Source organism: Oryza sativa, chromosome 8 (genome assembly GCF_034140825.1).
Source record: "Oryza sativa Japonica Group chromosome 8, ASM3414082v1".
NCBI classification, from domain to species: domain Eukaryota; kingdom Viridiplantae; phylum Streptophyta; class Magnoliopsida; order Poales; family Poaceae; genus Oryza; species Oryza sativa.
The window spans coordinates 20,933,692-20,953,142 of NC_089042.1; the positions used below are offsets into that span (position 1 = coordinate 20,933,692).

A 19,451-nucleotide genomic window follows, 5' to 3' on the forward strand; every position below is an offset into this window, starting at 1 on the left:
ATTTGTTCAAAATCTACCTGTTTTCCACCGGATTTCATGAAAATTGTCATACCGCCAGAGCCTGGAACGGAAAGTCATCTCAGAATTGTAAACCTTGGACACCATTAGTTTGTACGTGTTTATACGATATCGTTATACACATATACAGTTGCTATTTTTTTTTAAAAAAAAGTAGTCTACTCTTTTATATAGAATAACAATTGATATTTTCAGGCAATTTTTCATAAGTCCGTCAGACAAGTATTTTAACCGTATTCGTTTCATGTCTATATTCGATAATATTTATCTTCGTATTGAGGATATTCATCATTTATATGTTTCCAAATCCAAATCCAAAACGAAAACGAGAAACAAATACGGTACGCGTAGTCGAGTTTTGTTTGTGATGAGTTTGAGTTGTGACTGGGCTTCTCTCCCGTTAACAGTGAGAGAGACCTTTTTGGTACACAAAAAATCCTCATCATCAGAGGGACCCTGCCCGAAAAAGGTCTCTCCCTCTTTTTACACACATATATTACGCGACACTACCCCTCTCCTCTTTCGTTTCTTTCCCCTTCTCCGCTCCTCCTCCCCCTCGCGAGCTCGGCGGCGGGCGGCGGCGGCGGCGCGATGAAGGTCTCCATCAAAACGCTCAAGGGCTCCAGCTTCGAGATCGACGTCGAGCCCACCAGCAAGGTACGCCGCGGCGGCCTCCCCCCTCCCCTCCTCTGATCTGTGATGTGATGCCCTGTGTGTGTGAATCTACCCCGTCGCCGCGGCGGCGGCGGGTTTGCAGATGGTGGGGGTGTTTGGATGGATCGGGTTGGTCTAGAGCGCCACGGGGGTTAGCAGCAGCGTGGATGCAGTGGGGGGCGGGGATGGGGCTCTAGGGTTGCGGGATTTGGGGGTGAGGGGGATTGGGGAGTGGTAATGGAGGGCGGATTCATCGTCTAGGGGCGTGGCTTTTGTGCTGGTTAGGTAGGTGGGGCTCTGTTCGTCGCCGCTGCGAGTTGGGGGAGCTGCTATTGAGTATTGAGTGTTCTGGTGTAGTATATGATGGTTGGAAGCAATATTAGGTTTTGTTATGGCTTTGTATGTATGCGTGTATCTGCTTGATGATGTATTGATTAGCGTAGTCCGCGATTCAGTACCGTGTCTTTATCTTCCATCGCTTTTATTGATATTATTGCATACTGGAGCTTGGTTGCTATGTGTTCAGCTTGTTGTGAGCGGATCGCGGGATTACGGATATATCTTTATATAGGTGTGTGTGCACGAGTAAGCTGTATTTAATGACCGTTGGAACAGGCAGGCCATGAATTTGTACTTATACGCGCTGGTATCGTTGTGTTATTATGGCTCGTGTGATGAGGACTGTTTCTTCCAGTAATGTTATATATATGACTAGACCATGGAACGATAACTGTAGCGTCATTATGCAATATTTGTTTGAATCTAAGATTTGGACTAGGGATAGCCACTCTAGCAAAGCTCTTAAACCTTTGATCATAGCGCTTAGGCTCTTCAGCACATAACTTAATACGGTATGTTTTCTCATTCGTTTTCTATATTGTTTTGATGATCAAAGGGAGGACAATTTCTGTTTATGCATATAGTTCCAACTAGTTTGGAATATATATTAACGTGTGATAAATGCTGCTTAGTTATTCCACATGAGTATGTACACATAGTAACTATTGTAAAAATTGCCCATCAGTTACCATTAACTATGGTCAGGTGGTTTTACTGGAGTGATGTTAACGGTTAGTCGGTTACGTTACAATCCATGATTGGAATCTTAATATGTAGTACTCATTACTGCACTTTTTCATGACTCGCCTCCCCAGATACATCAAAGCAATGTTTTCTTGCCACGTGAACACCATATTAAATTGATTAATACAAATACATTCTGTTTGACTATGATTGTTTTATGCAGGTCAGTGATGTTAAAAAGCTCATCGAGGTTACGCAAGGAGATAATGTCTACCCCGCTGATCAGCAAATGCTGATCCATCAAGGGAATGTCCTTAAAAACGACACAACACTTGAAGAGAACAAAGTTGTTGAGAACAACTTCATTGTGATAATGTTATCTAAGGTGCGTTAAATTTTTATCATTATTATAGTAGAGAGCTTAATGCTATCTAAGGTGCCTCAGTATGCAACATATTTGTGAAATAGCACAAATATGGGTCATGCCTCGTTATGAACGTATGATGCAAATATTTTCCTTTCAGGATTTTGTGATTTATCTATGCTATAATTTTTATTAAATAGAACTTGGACAATTCTATTTGCAGAAGGGATCATCAAGTGCTGCTTCAAGTACAGCTAAGGAGCCCACAAAACAGGTGCGGTAGAATAGCCATGTTTCATTATATCATTGAATCTGTTTCTCAGTATTATTTTTCCCATTTTTTTAATTAGTGTTCTATGTGGTTTCTTAGAATATCACTGATCAATAAAGTAAATGTGCTAAGTCTTATTCAACTGATCTGGAAATTTTATTGACTCACTCAAGAGGAAATCTGCTCTGTCCTATATATTTAAGGAGAACTACCATTGACAATTCAAGATTTCTACTTGTTGTATACCTGATATGAGATTGTACTATTTCTTTTATACGCTTTTCCTGTAAGGTTTTTGGTTTAATAATATCATCTCCTGGATACATGATGCCCATCCAAGTATATGATTTAAGGAGAACTACCATTGACAATTCAAGATTTCTACATGTTGTATACCTGATATGAGATTGTACTATTTCTTTTATATGCTTATGGTTGTTGGCTTGTAGAATTGTTATTCTCTTTTTGTAATTTGACACTGAACTCAAAATTTCGCTTGTTGTACAATCAAATTAATATGTATGTCTTGCAGCCCTCAGTTGACCGGGCGATACCCACTGCGCCTGCAACCCAACCACCTGCTCCACCAGCACCTGTGTAAGTATCCACCCATATTGGCCTGACTGAAATCATTGAGCACTTATGTGCTCAAGGATCCATTTTTCTCAGTCCTTAAATTGTCTTTCTTTAACAATAACTGTAGTTAGTAACTAATGTTCTCTTGGCCATTATATCCATCATGGTGATATTTAGGTCCACATCTTAATTTGCAAATTGAGTTCTTTTGTTGCCACCTAATTGCAACGTTTTGCTTTTCCCAGTAGCGAGCCTGTGACTGCACCAGTTCCAACTGCAACAACTGCTTCAGCTCCAGCAGCTGCTGTCACCGCTGCATCGTGAGTTGTTACATGTTTCCTTTGAATTTAAGAATCTGATCAATCACCCTCTTTTGCTTTTGTTCCTTTGTTTGGCATTGTTTTATTTGGCAAGATATGAAAGGCCACTTTGACAATACTATCTGATAATTTGATTTTACCAGCACCGAAGCAGATAATTATGGTCAAGCTGCGTCGAACCTTGTTGCTGGAAGCAATTTAGAAGGGACTGTTCAGTCAATTCTTGAAATGGGTGGAGGAGCTTGGGACCGTGACACTGTTATGCGTGCTCTGCGAGCTGCATACAACAATCCAGAACGGGCTGTGGAGTATTTGTACACCGTAAGAATCATTTCTGCTTACCTCCCATGTTTTCCGTGTCTTGTTGCTTGGACTTCCTGACGTGCTATTATGTCGTCAAAACTTTTAAAACAAATAGGGAGTCTCAAAATATTAAACTAATAGAAAGATGTTGTTAATCTGTGTTATTTAAGTTTTTGCAATGCCTTGTTGAAAATAATAAATAAACAGATCAAAAAACAATTTTAACGACATAGGCACTTTCTTGTCATGCATGCTTTGGTATGTGCCCTTGGGCAACAGGAAACCACTTATTTCAAACAATGGTTGCACCCTTTTCTCTCCTTTGAACTTATTTCTGCCACTTCTGCTGCTTTTCGGGCACAATTTTATCATGTGACTAATCTATTGCACTTTGTGTATTTGATATAGGGGGTTCCTGAGCAAGCTGAGGCCCCTGCTGCAGTTCAAGCACTTCCTGTCCCTGCTGCAGTTCAAGCACTTCCTGTCCCTGCTGCAGTTCAACCAGTTGACCCAAGCCAGGCTCCCCAATCAGCTCAACTTTCAATTCCATCATCTGGACCCAATGCCAATCCATTGGACCTGTTTCCTCAGGTTCTGCCTCCACAACTCACACAACCACATACACACGCACACAAAAAGTACTAGTTCTGAATTCTTTCAATTTTTTTTTCAGGTCCTTCCAAATGCTTCTGCAAATGCTGGTGGTGGAAATCTTGATGTTCTGCGAAACAATTCACAGTTCCGTGGCTTGCTTTCTTTGGTGCAGGCTAACCCTCAAATTCTGCAGGTTACTTTTTCATCTTTTTCTTCTAGTTGTTGTACTCTATACGACATATGCACTGATGTACAAATTCTGGCATGCAGCCTTTGCTTCAAGAGTTGGGGAAACAAAATCCACAGATTTTGCAACTGATTCAGGAAAACCAGGCTGAGTTCCTGCGCTTAATCAACGAACCTGCAGAGGGAGCTGAAGGGTATGCATTGCAAGTTTGCCACTAGTGATGTCAGTATTTGTATATTTCAACATTCGTTTTTGTGCTTGACGCTTGATACCGTAAACCAGGAACTTGCTAGACCAGTTTGCTGCGGGAATGCCTCAAACAGTGGCTGTCACACCTGAGGAGAACGAAGCCATACAACGTGTAAGCACTATATGTGTTCTTCTGCAGTACCACAAAACCGAGCCACTTGTTTCATGCCATCTTGTTGCTTTTATCCACGTTTTTTGCACCTGCAAGTTGTAACATCACGTCACTTTGTTCTTTTGTGCAGCTGGAACAAATGGGGTTTGATCGCGATCTGGTCCTGGAGGTATTCTTCGCGTGCAACAAGGATGAGCTGTTGGCCGCAAACTATCTCTTGGACCACATGAACGAGTTCGACGACGACGCCCCTGAACCACCGCAATAAGATGACTGACCCGTTTTTAATGATACATGCCAGTCACACAAGAGACATTGGGTTGCAAACAGTGGTCACCAAGACTGGTGATTATCCCCGTTTTAGAACATCCAAATCCACCCATCCATCCAGGCGTGAGAAAAATGTTTTTGAGCTTCTCTCATCATCATTCTTTTTTCTGCTTTGGGATTTTTATGATGATTAGTACATACTCTAGATGACATTTACAGACTACATATAACCAAATGTTTCAAGTCTTCAGTGTCGGTTAACTGCATTGAGGGAGAATGAGTTGAAGTTAGAGAAATCCATGTGTTCAACTTCTTATGCTCTTGTTTTTTTGGAGGTCGTTGTGCACGCTCAAAACGTGCTTTTGACGGTATGATGCATACCTTGACAGCACGTGATATGGGCCGAGCCCTTTACCGACCCACATAATATGGCCCGCACGGATGCCACAATCCATATAGTATGGGCCGATCTTCTGTTGCATCTAATGGGCCGGGTCGCAGGTTCCCAAGGGGTCGGACGCAGGGGGGTTTGCTTCATCTGATGTTCTGACGCAGCCACGCAGGGTGGTTCGCTTTTCGGATTTGGAGATTTCAAATTCATACAAATTTTGCTGTTACATGGAGACACGCCGTTCTAACTTCCAACCTGTTTAACCGCCACCAAGCTCATGCAATCCGGCAAAACTGTATACAACGATTTCACGTTCATACACAACTGATCTCAAAATTGTCTGATCAGACACAAGGAAATTCGAATTTTAGCAATTAATTTTGAGGCTGTTCAAATTGATGTCATTTTCAACCATACTGTTTTTTTTTGAGAAAGTTGTCAAAAAAAATGTCTACATTTAGTTTATTGTCAAATTTAGTAAATACATAATAAATCCTGCCAAAATTTTGGCAATATTACCAACTTGCCAAAATTTGGTAAGGTTTATTTTGGTTATAATCTGAACATGCCCTTTTAAGTCAAATTTAGGGGTTTCTTCATTGTAGACTATTTTTTTCACCATGGATTTTTAATGGACTGCTAATAGCACATGTATAGAAGTTTTACACATTATTTTTGGTTGCTTCATTCATTTTCTACATCTGTCATTCAAACGATCAGCCGTAGAATAAAAAAAAGGCATGAATTTTTATATCAAATCAATAAGTTAGCAGTACTATTATCATTTAAATGCACTAGCAAACATGACTAATTAATTGAGCGTAAACTGTTTCCAATCTATGCACACCACGATGAATTGATTGAATTCACATGATACTATATCACATGGTAACGCCGGCTTCATCGCCACTCCCATCGTCGAACAAGGTCCTCTTCCCTGCAAGATGGCCAAATCATCATCATCATCTACTAACCAAAGCCAGAAATGTTATAACATTAACCAAGATTGACTGCACAGCAAGTCATCACATCAGCTACAAATTAAGGCAAGAGCAGCACCTATGATGATGGTTAAACAATTAAAGATCAGCAACCTCTGCATATTACCTGTGCTAGGCGTGTGCCACTTAGGAGTGTCGTCCTGATCTGGCACTGCCAATCCTGCGTCGTCCTTGTCACAACCAGCTCTCCCTATTCTTCGTTTCTTGCACCATGAAAAATCAGGCCATTTTGTGACGCGCAGAATGCGGCCTCCAATCTCGGACACGCCGTCACAGTGGAGCGCACCATTGTAGCTGCTCGCAACATCGTATCTTATGTATGCTTTCCTGTGAAATTTGGAAGAGCAGAGGTAAAATGGTAATGGAAGTCAAAAGGATAGTTGAAACAGGTAGAAAAGATATGCATGCAGGAACAGGTTTTTCTGACTTACCCTGTGCTTGTGCCATCTAGATTCACGGGAGTTACAAGTTTTTTCATATGATCGTTCGCGAAAATTTCTTCAAGTGCGTGCCTAATCTGAAATGGGCAAATTGTCGAGGGGAATTCCCTAGGGCCCATCACTCCAAAAGGCAAGCCAACGCAAGAAGGTTAAAAGGAAAGTATTCATCCGTTTCATATTATAAGATTTTCTAGCATTGTTCACATTCATATATATGTCTAGATTCATTAATATCTATATAAATGTGGGCAATGTTAGAAAGTTTTATAATATGAAACGGAGGGAGTAGTTAGCAACAGTATAGTTACCGTTCCAATCTCGAGGGATGAATCAAAGCCGGTCACACATACAGTCTGCATTAAATAATTAGGCATTCTCTCCCCACGAGTAGGTATATCTCTGAACAATTCGGAAGAATTTGTGCAATGTTAATGAGGCAAAAACAATAGCATAGCGATAAAGCTGATGAAGTCACAGTTAACAGACATATACCTGAGAACAGCAAAGTCCTTGGGATCGAACCATGCAAGTTTTAAAGGGCGTCCCATCAGATGATATCCCATAAAATGGTAGAGTGCCTGAAAATCAATATAAACAGTGTTGTCATCCTCAAACATTGCAACATGAATCATGAGAAAATAAAAACTGTGCAGTGCTACACCAGGTATACAACACAAACAACAGAGATAAGGCTTTACACTCTCAGCAGCTTGTTCTGTAGAAAAATCAACAACTGCGAGATGCCTCGTGCTACTGAAATAAATACCAACAATCTCACCAATCTCCTGAAAAATGTTCTTCCTATAAACCAACAGTTGGAAATTTACAATCAATGGTTTAATTTTCAGAAAGAAAAGCAGTTATAATTTCAAAAGCCTTACACTTGATTATATTCAACATAATTGGCCATGCCCCAGCTAGCAATCATGGTCTGCTGTGGTACTTTCTCTTGGACTTTGTCTTTTGCGGGTGCTTTCGGCTGTACAGAACATCAGACCAGGATTACATGAAGTAACAAGGATTGATTTCTAGAAAGAACATTTAGATTTCGTGGAGGAGTCTGGAGTTTAAGAACATGAATTAAAAACATGATAATGTCCATCAAGGAAAAAAACATTGAGTACTTAACTTGTATTGGTTTTTCCCCAAAAATTTTGCAATTCCATGAAAGAACAACTTTTATGGTAGTTCTGACTGAACACAAGCACATTGGCAGATAGCGCCAATAGCAACATAGAAGGATTAGTCCTTAGGAAATTTTAACTGGCATCGTAAGACCAGGTCAATAATAGGAACTCAATTACATACTAGTATCTACTATATAAATGGGCACCAAAAGAAAAAAAAAATCCATATATGCGGTATTAATAAACCATTAGTTAGTGAAAGATAAACAATTGGCCATCAGCCCAACATATACCATGATCCATGTCATTATGGCCATTTTCTTTGAAAGATTAATCAGATTGAATTGGAGGTAACAGTGATTAGGTCTGATTAGAACTATAATGGGTGTATATCCATCAGTTGCAGATCAGCTCCTCTGTTGAGAAAGTAGACATGGATATGAACAAGCCTGCCTGCCTGCCTCAATCATCACAAAGATACAAGTCCCTAGTAAAACGAGAGCCGTTCACCTATCCTCTTCTCCAACGTATGCAACGCAGGCGAAAAATTAATCACGGGAAATCGTTGCAGAGCAGACATGGGATGAGATGAGGGGAATAGATGGCATTCCGATATTATATTTGGATAAAATTTCACCTTCTTGGGGTGGCGATAAGGGCAACCGAAGATGATGTAGCGGCGGAAGTCTCTCGGGGGAGGGCGATGCCGGAGCGGGAGGCGGGGGCTGCTGGCCTCTCCTGCGCTGCAGCTGTAACCCGCCCAATGGTGGCCTGAGGACTCGCTCCCCGCTCGAGTCGTCTTCTCCCCCGTCGCCATTGTTGACGATCCCGATTCTTGTTTATGCGCTGAGCCCTTGGGAGGATTAGACATTAGGGCTTGTTCGTTTAATCCTCGCAAGGAAAAAATTGGAGGGGATTGATAAGAAAAAAATAATTTTCATATCATAATAGATATAAAATAAATTCTCTATAAATCTCCCTCAATCATCTTGTGAGAGGGATTAACTGAAACCGTATGGTGAGACGCCTGTTAGCATATTTCAACATGTACGAATACTAGTCAATAGTTTCAATCTATATTTTTTTTTTCTTTTCTCATTCGCAGTGTACGCTGCACATGTCATGTCTATTCATACATGTCCACATGTAATTTTTTTTTACTCATCTGCACCCTTTTCTCCGCCTTTAAATATTTTTTTCTCCTAAAATAATTATCTAATCTACAATATGATTACATCATTGTATTCCTTACAATTAAATCTTTACAATAAGATATCACACGATTATATTTTGATAAAAAATCAAACGATGTTTCACTCATTACAAAAATTTGTTTCAATTCACTCTATAAAATGTTTCAGAGAAATACAACATTTAAAAATATGGGCTGCAACACTAGCAACCACTTATATGAAACACTGAGTCCTAAATGAGTGAAAAAAAATCATATAAGAGATACAATATATTTATAAAAACCTGATATTGTTGAAATATTTTTATATCGCATATGAACACTAAACTATAATTATTGAAACATTATAAAATACTTGCTAAAACATTCCAAGAACACCACGTGCAATATTTGCAAATTAAATAGTAAAACATCATATGAATACTAGCCGAAACATTTAAATATAATAGGTGCAACATTTGCAAATTAAAATAGTAAAACATCATATGAATACTAGCTGAAACATTTAAATGTAATAGGTGCAACATTTAAAAAATTCATGAATAAAGCTAAATATTTTTTTCATCGGATTATAGCCATGTTTGGTCATGTTTTAAAGATTTAATTGTAACGAATTTAGTGGTGCAATCGAATCATGAATTGGAGAAGTAATTTAAGAGAAAAAATAGTTTAAAGTTTGCTCAAAGAAACTTAAACCAACCTAACTTTTGTTTTCTAGTATGGATGCATGGCTTCTGATGTTTGCAGTGGGCTTCACCTGGTCCTGGTGTGTCTTCATGCGTTGGCGGAGGCTGAGGTGGGCATCCGATTTTTAACTAAAAAATCGAACGTCCGATCCGTAGTCATCCCCTAATTGTCATGCATTAGACCTTGCAAGGCTCATTTGGATTGAACGATTTCCCCAGGGAGAATTGAAGGAATTCAATTCGGAATATTTTCTATCTGGCTCATTTGGTTTGAAGGAAGCTTCAAAGGATATTCGTAGGATAAGAAAAATTCATCCACATTTTAGAGAAATTCTAGCGTAGCATGAGAGGGTTATAAGTTATAACCTCACGTTTTCCAGTTTCTTTGATCTCTCTCTTTCTCTCTCTAACCAACATATAATCTCAAATTTCATCTCTCTCTATTAAACCAATATATAATCTCGAATTTCCTATGATGCATTCCAACGTATGATGCACATTAGACCATGTCTTTTTTATCCATATTGTACTTTGGACTAGGGTTAAACTACTTTATTGTGGGAATAAGATGATGGGGTTGTTTATATTGTAGCAAAAAATATACCTTACCAAATTTTAGCAATGCCAAAATTTTGTTAAGTTGGCAATATTACCATAATTTTGACGAGATTTCATATGTATTCACCAAAGTTTCGTTAAAAACTAAATGTAGACATATCTTTGGCAATTTTCAAAAAAAATGAAAATGACATCAATCTAAACAGGCTCGATATCATCCTTCCCAGGACCAAGGCTCCAACTCCTTTGCTGCCCTGAGCTTGAGCATCACGCTCATGCTTGTCCCTTGCTGCCTTTGGTACTATGCCCAAGCTGAGCTCAACCTCTATACCTCATCCATCCACCTTCGGATCCACCTCTTCTCCCAAATTTAGTACTCCCTCTATCCCACTATAGTGGCCATCCCATGAATGCTGACACAAATTAGCTTTGGGAGAAAATTACCCAAACACCCCCAAATCATTAGCTGCAGGTAGTCATTTCAAGATGCAGGGAATTGTCACACAAGCACCAACCACGTCCACAGAAGGGATAATTTAAACATATACAATTACTCCGTAATGGTGGCATGCACATAATTTGAATGCTCATGCGGTAAAATTACAAGGGGCAAGTAACCTAGCTAGACCCACTAATTCAAAATACTCCATTGATGGTGTTTTGCTGCCAAGGTGTACCCTTTCATGTCCTATAAATTCTGAAGGAACCAAGCAGACAACCTTTTTCCATTGCATTCATCAAACTGTGTGGTAAACCAACTCAATGTCCAGACATCACAATCGCTATAGATCTAGACATTTGGAAGGCCTTTGCCTGACCTTAGGGCTGTCAACGAGCCAAGCTCGAGCTCGAGCTCGAGCCAAGCCTATAAAATGTTCGAACTTTTAGACAGGCTTGGTTCGAGCTCGATCAAGCTCAAGCTCGACTACCGAGCTTGATTTTTAAGTACAATAATGCATATTTCAAGGATAATATTTTAAAAAATAATTATTTTCTAGTTCATCATATTAATAGAAGAAGAAAAAAGAATAAAATAAGTATATGACACCAATACAAGGCATACAAGTAACATATTTGATATCCTAATTTATTACATAAAAAAATCATATATTACTAGACTCGTTGGAAGCTCGAGCTCGGCTTGACAAAGCCCACAAGCTTTGGGAGAGGCTCGGGCTTGGCTCGTTTGGAGCCCGAGACGAGCTCGAATCGAGCCTAGGATGAGTCGAGCTCTAGCAGCTTGCGAGCCTCGAGCTTTTTTGACAGCCCTACCTAACCTCAATGAAGCAAAAGACAATATAGAAGAAGGAAGGGTTGTTTCCCGGGCAGCTTACCTTGCTAGAGTTGCTTGGCATGGAAATGAACATGTTGTACTCCCTTTTGATCTGAACTTGCAAACTTTTGATCTCAACATGGAAGCTGCATGGAAGCTGCAGAAGAAGGAATGGATCTAGGTTATTTTTACGTCATCTATTTTTTCTCAATGCATCACATGGATCTTTATCAGTGCATTAAATGTTGTTTGCAATACTTGATGATGATTGCATTATTCAATCTAGTTTAGAAAAAAATATATGGTATTCTATGACATGTGCAGCACACTCTACTCCCTCTGCCCCTCATGATCAGCACACACACATGATGTTAACAAAACAAAAGATTGGTACTACGATAATTTGACAGTTTAGCTCATCTACTTCCATTTTCTCCTAAATAATGTTAAATATTTAAGATTTTTGATTCATCAACACAACCACATCGACAAAGCAAGATTTGTGCATAATTTGATTAGCAATTCAGCCTACAAATTTTCAAGTTATCATAAAAGAGAGAAGTACAAGGTAATTCAATGATCACTTTGTTGCACCCCCATCCATGAAGTTTCCCATCTGCATGAACTGCCATTGTATGCCTTCACCACCTGATTCATCACAGAAAAAAGGACCAGATAAATGACATATTCCTCCTCAAAAGGTTGTGTAAAATAGAATTATGACAGATAGCTACATTAAAAAATCATAGAAAGGGCAACTAATCTTTCACAATGCATAAAAGAAAATCAACATATAGACATGAAGCCACAACATAACATTGTTGATTACGCTACATCAATACAAGCATAGGGTAGTACTGGAATCAATACTAAAAAAAGAGTGTAAACTTCAGTTGCATAGTTGTATGCCTAAGTCATGGATAATATATGGAATAGATAATATTGTTCTAACGTACAGTATGAGTCATGACATTGCATATCCTAAACATATACAATGTGCTTTGTGGCTAGGTAAAGGGTACTGACTAGCAAGTTGTTTTTTTCAGACAATGATCACCAACTCAAGGAGCACACCCTTCATGTTAATGCAAACGCAAATGAGAAACAAGGTATTGAACTAGGTAAAGTTCATGACTTTTTAATTAGTTAAGAATATGTTCATGTCCTTGATTTCGGTTGTGAATAAATCAGCATAATCTGATTAGCCACATTAACTTACCAAGTAAATAATTTTGTAGATGACGACGATGTTTTGCAACATGAGCTACAAGCCTTGGAGTATGACATTCAAGAGTATGGTGTGTACGCCGATGCTATCAATGTTGTGTTCAATGTAGACGAGTTGCTCGACTCAGATGAAGAAGAAAATGATGCAAATGCAAATGAGCCAATCAAGTCCAGAAAATTGACAAACCCACAAAGGCAAGGCATTTATGAATTGTTGCTTGCAAAAAGTATGGATGGAAAAGTAGAAACGGGCAGCACACATGTAGTTGTTGAAGTGTCCAATATGAGCATACGTACAGTCCAACGTATTTGGAAGAGAGCACAACTTTGCAGTGCACAGGGAGTACAAGTTAATGTTGACTGAAGGAAGCATTATAATTGTGGGCGCAAGAAGGTTGAAATAGACTTGTTAGTTGTAGCAGCAATTCCATTATAGCAAAGAAGCACTATACGGTCACCTGCTGAAGCGCTAGGTGTGTCAAAAAGCACATTTCATAGATTGTTCAAAGAAGGGCATCTACGACGTCACTCTAACTCATTGAAGCCTTATTTGAAGGAAGCCAATAGAAAAGAAAGGTTGTGGTGGTGTGTTGGTATGTTAGACCATTGTACATTGCCAAACAACCCCAAGTTTACTGAAATGGAAAACATTATCCACATAGGCCTTGTTTAGATCCCAAAAAATTTAGGACAAAAACGTCACATCAAATGTTTGGACACATGCATAGGGCATTACATGGGAAAAAAAAACCAATTGCACAGTTTGCATGTAAAATGCGAGACGAATCTTTTGAGCCTAATTACGCCATGATTTGACAATGTGATGCTACAGTCAACATTTGCTAATGATGGATTAATTAGGCTTAATAAATTCGTCTCGCAGTTTACAGGTAGAATCTGTAATTTGTTTTGTTATTACTCTACGTTTAATACTTCAAATGTGCATCCATATACTTCAAAAATTTTACACCCAAAGAACTAAACACACCCATAGATGAAAAATGGTTCAACGCCACCAAAAAGGACAAGACTTACTACCTACATCCTCTTGAGGAGGAGCTGTATAGGATTGTCCAAAACAAGAATGCAATTGAGAAAGTAATGTTCTTGTCGGTGGTTGTGAGACCTAGGTATAATGATGAAGGTAACTGCACTTTTGATGGAATGATAGGCATTTGGCCTTTTGTTAGAAAGGTAACACATCCTTCTTACATGTATTGTTTGCTTATATTTATTTTTGTTTTTCTGATGTACTAATAGAAACCCGCCCAAAGGAGTAGCCGTAACAAAGAAAGGGGGACACTTGTAACAAAGACTTAAGGTTGGTAGAGACACTATGAGATCATCCATGATCTCTAAAGTTCTCCCAGCTATTAGACCATGTTGGCCCCAAGAAGATGCAAGAATAACAATATTTATTTATCGGGATAATGCTAGAATGGATGTCCCAATCGATGATGAACAATTTGGTTTTGCAGTAGCTCTAATGGGTCTTGATATTCGCTTCGTGAATCAACCACCAAATTCTCCTGATATGAATTGTCTAGACCTTGGCTTCTTTGCCTCACTTCAGTCCTTAACATCTACTAGGGTCTCTAGCAACATGGAGGAGCTAGTAGAGAATGTTCACAAGGAATATAATGACTACAATCCAACCACTCTTAATAGAGTGTTCGTGGCACTACAAAGCTGCTACATCGTGGTAATGAAAGCTAGTAGAGGGAATAAGTACAAGATCCCTCACATGAACAAAGAGAGTCTAGAGGCACTTGGCATTCTTCCTAAAGCGCTTTTTTGTGATCATCCGCTCTATGAGAGAGCCATACAGCTTATAGTTTACTAATTGTGTACTTGTGTCATCTATGTACATGTGCATCTATGTAATTGTGGAAACTAAATATATAAGTTGTTTGCTTGTATTAATGCTTTATCCCATGTTATATTAACAAGTTGATTGTTCATATGCGCAATCACAAAAAAAAAGAATGAGTACTGATATCGAATAAAGATACATATGGCATTTCATTAAGATGTTTTCATAACCATAGTTCCAAAAGATGCCACCAAAAAAGAAACACACCACATATAGCATCATAGGATGAACTATGCACCCCAATCATTATGACTTCATATTTTAGACTAGTAACAAGCATAGTAGAAAAAAACGGACCAGTGGGTGACCTGGTCGACCTCTCGGTTTGACGGTCCGCTGGTCCAACCGTGAACCGAACGGTCGAACCGCAGTTTAATACATATATGTACAACGTATGTAATTGCTCAATCATAAGTGCTTGGATGGCTCGGTGGTTACCGCCACTTGCTTCTATCATGGAGACCTGAGATTGAACCCTCATAGGAGTATGTTTCCTCTGATTTTTACCAACCAAAACGCTGTTGGCAGGCTAATTGGGCCACATTAAGGCCCATCTCAATATTGGTGTGGTCTTGTTCGGTCGGACCGATGGCGGTTTAATGGCCGGTTCATAGAAAAACTACCCGGTTCAACCGGTTCAAAGCGAGTCACGTGCATGCCCGGTCCGGTTTAATGTTTTGAATCGAACGACGAAGATCTCTGGTTCCGGTTTTTTCCGGTTGAACCGCCGGTCCGGTTTTTTCCAATATGATAACAAGTTGTAGATATATGGCACATTATTCATGTCACACGGTACTAGATGGGCCCACTTCTTTTTTTTATGAGTACTTTCGCTGTTGGGGACTTGGGCATCAACCTTTCTGGGACAACTTCTACAACGTAAAACGACCACTAAAGTGGGACGGAAGGAGTAGCACACACTTGACTTAGGGAGGAAAGGAGGAAGAAAATGCTTTTGATGACCGACATATCACCAACTAGTCCAGTCCAAAATGCAATCTTCGGTAACAAAGCATATGATCCAGCTTCTCTCCATGTGGGCTAGAGCAATTAGCAGCTAAGCGCTGGTACAAATCGTACGTATAGTGATTTTCAAAGTGAAAATACGTACAACTACCTATTCCAATATGCAACATAGGTAACAAACACTAGCCCAAGGTGCAATTCACTCTTTCAGAAATCCTGATGTCCAAATAAGCTCTCAAGATCTTTTTTTTCTTATTATAATAAAAATTAAAAAGATTAGGTGTCCCGTTCCAAATAAAATAACTCCGCAACGCATAAACGTATCGGTTCGGCTCATTTTGGGTCTTTTGTTTCAAACCACTCGAAGTTGGAACAATATTTTCGAGCCCACCGAAAGGCAATCGACGACATCGCAATTCAACAACGCACAAGGGCAGACAAACAACATCGAGGAGGTGGACGACAACTTTAAATATTGCTCAATAAAACACTATCTGGAGACAACACACACGAGAGTCATATCCAGAGGAAAACAATCAGCCCAGACGGACCACTAGCACCAAATGCAAAGCAATGGGAAGAACTAATTCGACCGCTACCACCCTAGTAAAAACCAGAGAAGAGAGAGGAAGGGGGGACAGGAAGAAAAACATTCTAGTAGAACAGGAGAAGAATCCATCCATCATGGTGACAGCAGCATGAGGCATCTAAATCGATGGTCTCCAATAACATGCGGAGCCATCGATCGATCGATCTTCCCATTTTACTGGCCCTCGCAGGCGTCGCCCTTGGAGGCTTCTTTCACCTCATCACCACCGTCCTCCTGCCACAGATAGTTTCACAAGGTAAAATTAGCAAGTTGCTCATTAGGTCGATGGATTTTGCAGAAGGGAGCTTATGATGTGTTGAGAGGTACCGTGAGGTCAGAGGTCCAGAGGGTCAAGTTGTCCCTCAGGAGCTGCATGATCAAAGTGCTGTCCTTGTAAGACTCCTCCCCGAGGGTATCCAACTCGGAGATGGCTTCGTCAAACGCCTGTAGCAAACGGTTCATCAGTCACATTTATTTAGAGTTGATATAGCGACAAACGTCCAGATGGCAAAAAAGTCAGGGTTCATACAACAAGCACAGACACATCAAGGACCAGCGATTCAACAATGCATAAAACAAAATAGTTTGTTCAGATTTGACAAACCTATATTTATCATGCTTACTTTTTTGTTGGCTTTGGCCCCATTAAAATAATTACCACACTATGAGCTATCACTAGGCAAATACTACCACGTGCACAAATACAAATTTAATCAACAATAAGCAGGGGAAGAATATCCAAGTTAAAGCAGGAAACTATAGAGTTTAATGACCAGCAAGTTAACTTCAAAGTATAAATTCAAATTAATATCATACAACATATCCTAAAGCACAGAAACCTCATACTAATGACACAATCATGATTATATTGAAGAGAAGAGCAAATGACCACCAACCTGCTTAGCAAGGTTGCAAGCCTTGTCTGGAGAGTTTAGAATCTCGTAGTAGAACACAGAGAAGTTAAGTGCCAGTCCAAGCCTTATGGGATGGGTGGGAGCAAGATCCGCCAGAGCAATATCCTACATAGAAAAACGTGGGACAGACAATTTCAGAAAGCATTGCCTGAATCGACTAAGCAGTCAATGAAATGCATTTATTACCAGATGGAGACATGTACTAATTAGTTGCTAGAGTAATAAAATGAGAAGTGAATCAGTGGTATAGCATATATGTTATCTCAGAATTAAAATAAATCAACCTACCTGAGCAGCCTTGTAAGCCACCATTGTGCTCTCAGCAGCTTCCTTTCTCTCGGCACCAGTCTTAAATTCCGCAAGGTACCTGCAAATTATAAACTAACCAAATTAGAATAGTCAATATAAACTAAGGATTCAGTTGTTTTTATGATAAGTGCTGCATCATTCCCAACCTGTGGTAATCACCCTTCATCTTGAGGTAAAACACCTTAGATTCTGCAGCAGTAGATGAGGGCACAAGGTGTGAGTCAAGCAACTTCAGGATACCATCGCAAATCTTGCTCAGCTCAGCTTCAATCTTGCCACGGTACTCCTTGATCAGAGTAACATGTTCCTCATTGCCACGACCCTCCTCCTTCTGTTCAATGGATGAGACAATACGCCAGGAGGCACGGCGGGCACCAATCACATTCTTGTAAGCAACAGACAAGAGGTTGCGCTCCTCAACAGTGAGCTCTTCCACATCTACAGTCTTTGCAACCTTCTCCATGTACTCAACCATCTCCTCATACCTTTCAGCCTGCTCGGCCAGCTTGGCCATGTAGACATTCTCCTCCCGAGACATTTTGACCAATTAAGGGATTACTGTAGCCAGATAAAAAGGTACTGATAAGCATTCACCAACATTAATAATCTGAAAGCCATGGGGTCTCTCCAGAAGGTATAATTGTACAAAACAGATCATGTTCCCATTCATATCAAGGATGTTCATTTGTTGAGAAATGAATAATTAAACAATTGTGAATAATACTACTGAATCCTACAAATTCCATCAAATATTTAATACTAACTCTTTTTAAAGGCTGTAACAAATGAATAAGCCAATATCATGTCCAAATTCAAAATATTTCATAATCTCAACTAAGTTGTATTTGTAATCACTAAAAATTGTTCAATACAGAAAGAACTAACAGAAACTCAATTACAGCCTTATAATGAGGGATATATCTAAACATTGCAGATCAATAAATCATAAACATGGCTAGGCTAGATCTAAACGTCGCATCAATCCACCCACGAGACAAACACTGATTTTCCACAAACCAAGACCACCTACCTCCCAATCCAGATAAAAAAATTATCACCCCAATACCGAGCAGGCGTGCACCTTTCACCGCTACATATATATAGATCCCCACACTATTAACAGATTAAACCTAGATCTAATCCGTGGATCAAACGCAGCTAATAACCGATACCATCAACATACTTCCACAATAAATAAATAAATAAATAAATAAATAAATAAATAAATAAATAAATCTGTCTAACTTTTCCAAATCCCCAACAGACGTTTGCTCAACTCAGAGATGATAATCCAAAAAAAGCAAAAAACAAAAATCCCCACTTCTAAACGAGACGAAGCTCGCCAAACCGAGCGGATCTACTCCCCTCGCGTGCACGGGATCGCAGATCTCACGAATCCAATCCCATCCAAATCACCCATCACCACCGAGCACACCAGATCTAGCCCAAAACCACATCCCACAGTCCAGAACCCACCACCCCAAAAAAATCGCCAAAAAAAAAAACATCGCCGCACGCCTTCCCGTGAGATCGAGCACGCCTAGAAATGCAACCGCGAGAGGAAGAGGAAGAGAAAAAATTCCGGCAACCCTAACCTTCGGTGGCGGCGGCGGCGAGGCGGGTCGGGTTCGAGTGGTCTCGTGGATGCGAATGCTTTTTGTTCGGCGGAGAGGAGGGGTTGGGAAGACGGGTGCTTTTATAGCAGGGAGGCTTGGCACGGGAGCCAATGGTGTGGCGCCACGTGTGCGGCGAGCCAGGCTGGACAGCGGATGACATGTGGGGGACGGGTCGCGCCTGGGCCCACGTGTCAGTGGGGGGTATAGTTGGCGGGTCTGGTTGGCCTCGGTGCGCGCGGTCGGTGGGGGATATACCCTTCCTCCTCCTAGCTCGTGAGATACGCGTTTTTTCGTATGATGACATGTGGGCCCTGGAGTTGGTGGGGCCGACGTGTCTGTGTGATGACC

At 40.1% G+C, this 19,451-nt stretch overlaps 3 protein-coding genes across 4 annotated transcripts; 1 reads left to right on the forward strand and 2 right to left on the reverse strand.

Annotated features, from left to right (window-relative positions):
* Positions 1-480: 480 nt before the first annotated feature.
* LOC4345632 (probable ubiquitin receptor RAD23) lies at positions 481-5,237 on the forward strand. 2 transcript variants are annotated; one of them, XM_015795390.3, is made up of 11 exons: positions 481-675; positions 1,919-2,080; positions 2,283-2,333; positions 2,863-2,927; positions 3,152-3,226; positions 3,370-3,547; positions 3,938-4,120; positions 4,203-4,316; positions 4,394-4,503; positions 4,593-4,671; positions 4,802-5,237. In XM_015795390.3, the coding sequence occupies exons 1-11, from the start codon at positions 610-612 to the stop codon at positions 4,937-4,939; spliced, it is 1,221 nt and encodes a 406-aa protein (XP_015650876.1). In that variant the 5' UTR covers positions 481-609; the 3' UTR covers positions 4,940-5,237. The 2 variants fall into 2 exon arrangements, with proteins under 2 accessions (XP_015650876.1, XP_015650878.1); XM_015795392.3 differs by having other exon boundaries at positions 3,155-3,226.
* Positions 5,238-6,060: 823 nt separating this feature from the next.
* Positions 6,061-8,756, reverse strand: LOC4345633 (nucleolin 2-like). The gene is made up of 8 exons (XM_015793301.3): positions 8,538-8,756; positions 7,655-7,752; positions 7,472-7,574; positions 7,266-7,351; positions 7,082-7,172; positions 6,765-6,850; positions 6,440-6,660; positions 6,061-6,269 (listed from the first exon to the last, which is right to left on the reverse strand). The coding sequence occupies exons 1-8, from the start codon at positions 8,715-8,717 to the stop codon at positions 6,214-6,216; spliced, it is 921 nt and encodes a 306-aa protein (XP_015648787.2). The 5' UTR covers positions 8,718-8,756; the 3' UTR covers positions 6,061-6,213.
* A 7,272-nt stretch (positions 8,757-16,028) lies between these two features.
* LOC4345634 (14-3-3-like protein GF14-C) lies at positions 16,029-19,153 on the reverse strand. The gene is made up of 6 exons (NM_001403626.1): positions 19,083-19,153; positions 17,634-18,045; positions 17,467-17,545; positions 17,161-17,283; positions 16,592-16,708; positions 16,029-16,498 (listed from the first exon to the last, which is right to left on the reverse strand). Exons 2-6 carry the CDS (start codon positions 18,023-18,025, stop codon positions 16,439-16,441), a joined length of 771 nt encoding a protein of 256 aa, NP_001390555.1. The 5' UTR covers positions 18,026-18,045; positions 19,083-19,153; the 3' UTR covers positions 16,029-16,438.
* Between the last annotated feature and the right edge of the window lie 298 nt (positions 19,154-19,451).

Coding starts and splice junctions, on each gene's coding strand:
- LOC4345633 (XM_015793301.3), bottom strand. CDS start 8,717: ATGGCGACGGGGGAGAAGACGACTCGAGCGGGGAGCGAGTCCTCAGGC. Junction 7,173..7,265: donor AAGGACTTTGCTGTTCTCAG/GTATATGTCTGT, acceptor CGAATTGTTCAG/AGATATACCTACTCGTGGGG. Junction 6,661..6,764: donor CTAGATGGCACAAGCACAGG/GTAAGTCAGAAA, acceptor CAAATTTCACAG/GAAAGCATACATAAGATACG.
- LOC4345634 (NM_001403626.1), bottom strand. CDS start 18,025: ATGTCTCGGGAGGAGAATGTCTACATGGCCAAGCTGGCCGAGCAGGCT. Junction 17,284..17,466: donor TGGCTTACAAGGCTGCTCAG/GTAGGTTGATTT, acceptor TTTTCTATGTAG/GATATTGCTCTGGCGGATCT. Junction 16,709..17,160: donor CTTGCAACCTTGCTAAGCAG/GTTGGTGGTCAT, acceptor CGTTTGCTACAG/GCGTTTGACGAAGCCATCTC.
- LOC4345632 (XM_015795390.3), top strand. CDS start 610: ATGAAGGTCTCCATCAAAACGCTCAAGGGCTCCAGCTTCGAGATCGAC. Junction 2,334..2,862: donor CTAAGGAGCCCACAAAACAG/GTGCGGTAGAAT, acceptor TATGTCTTGCAG/CCCTCAGTTGACCGGGCGAT. Junction 4,504..4,592: donor CCTGCAGAGGGAGCTGAAGG/GTATGCATTGCA, acceptor ACCGTAAACCAG/GAACTTGCTAGACCAGTTTG.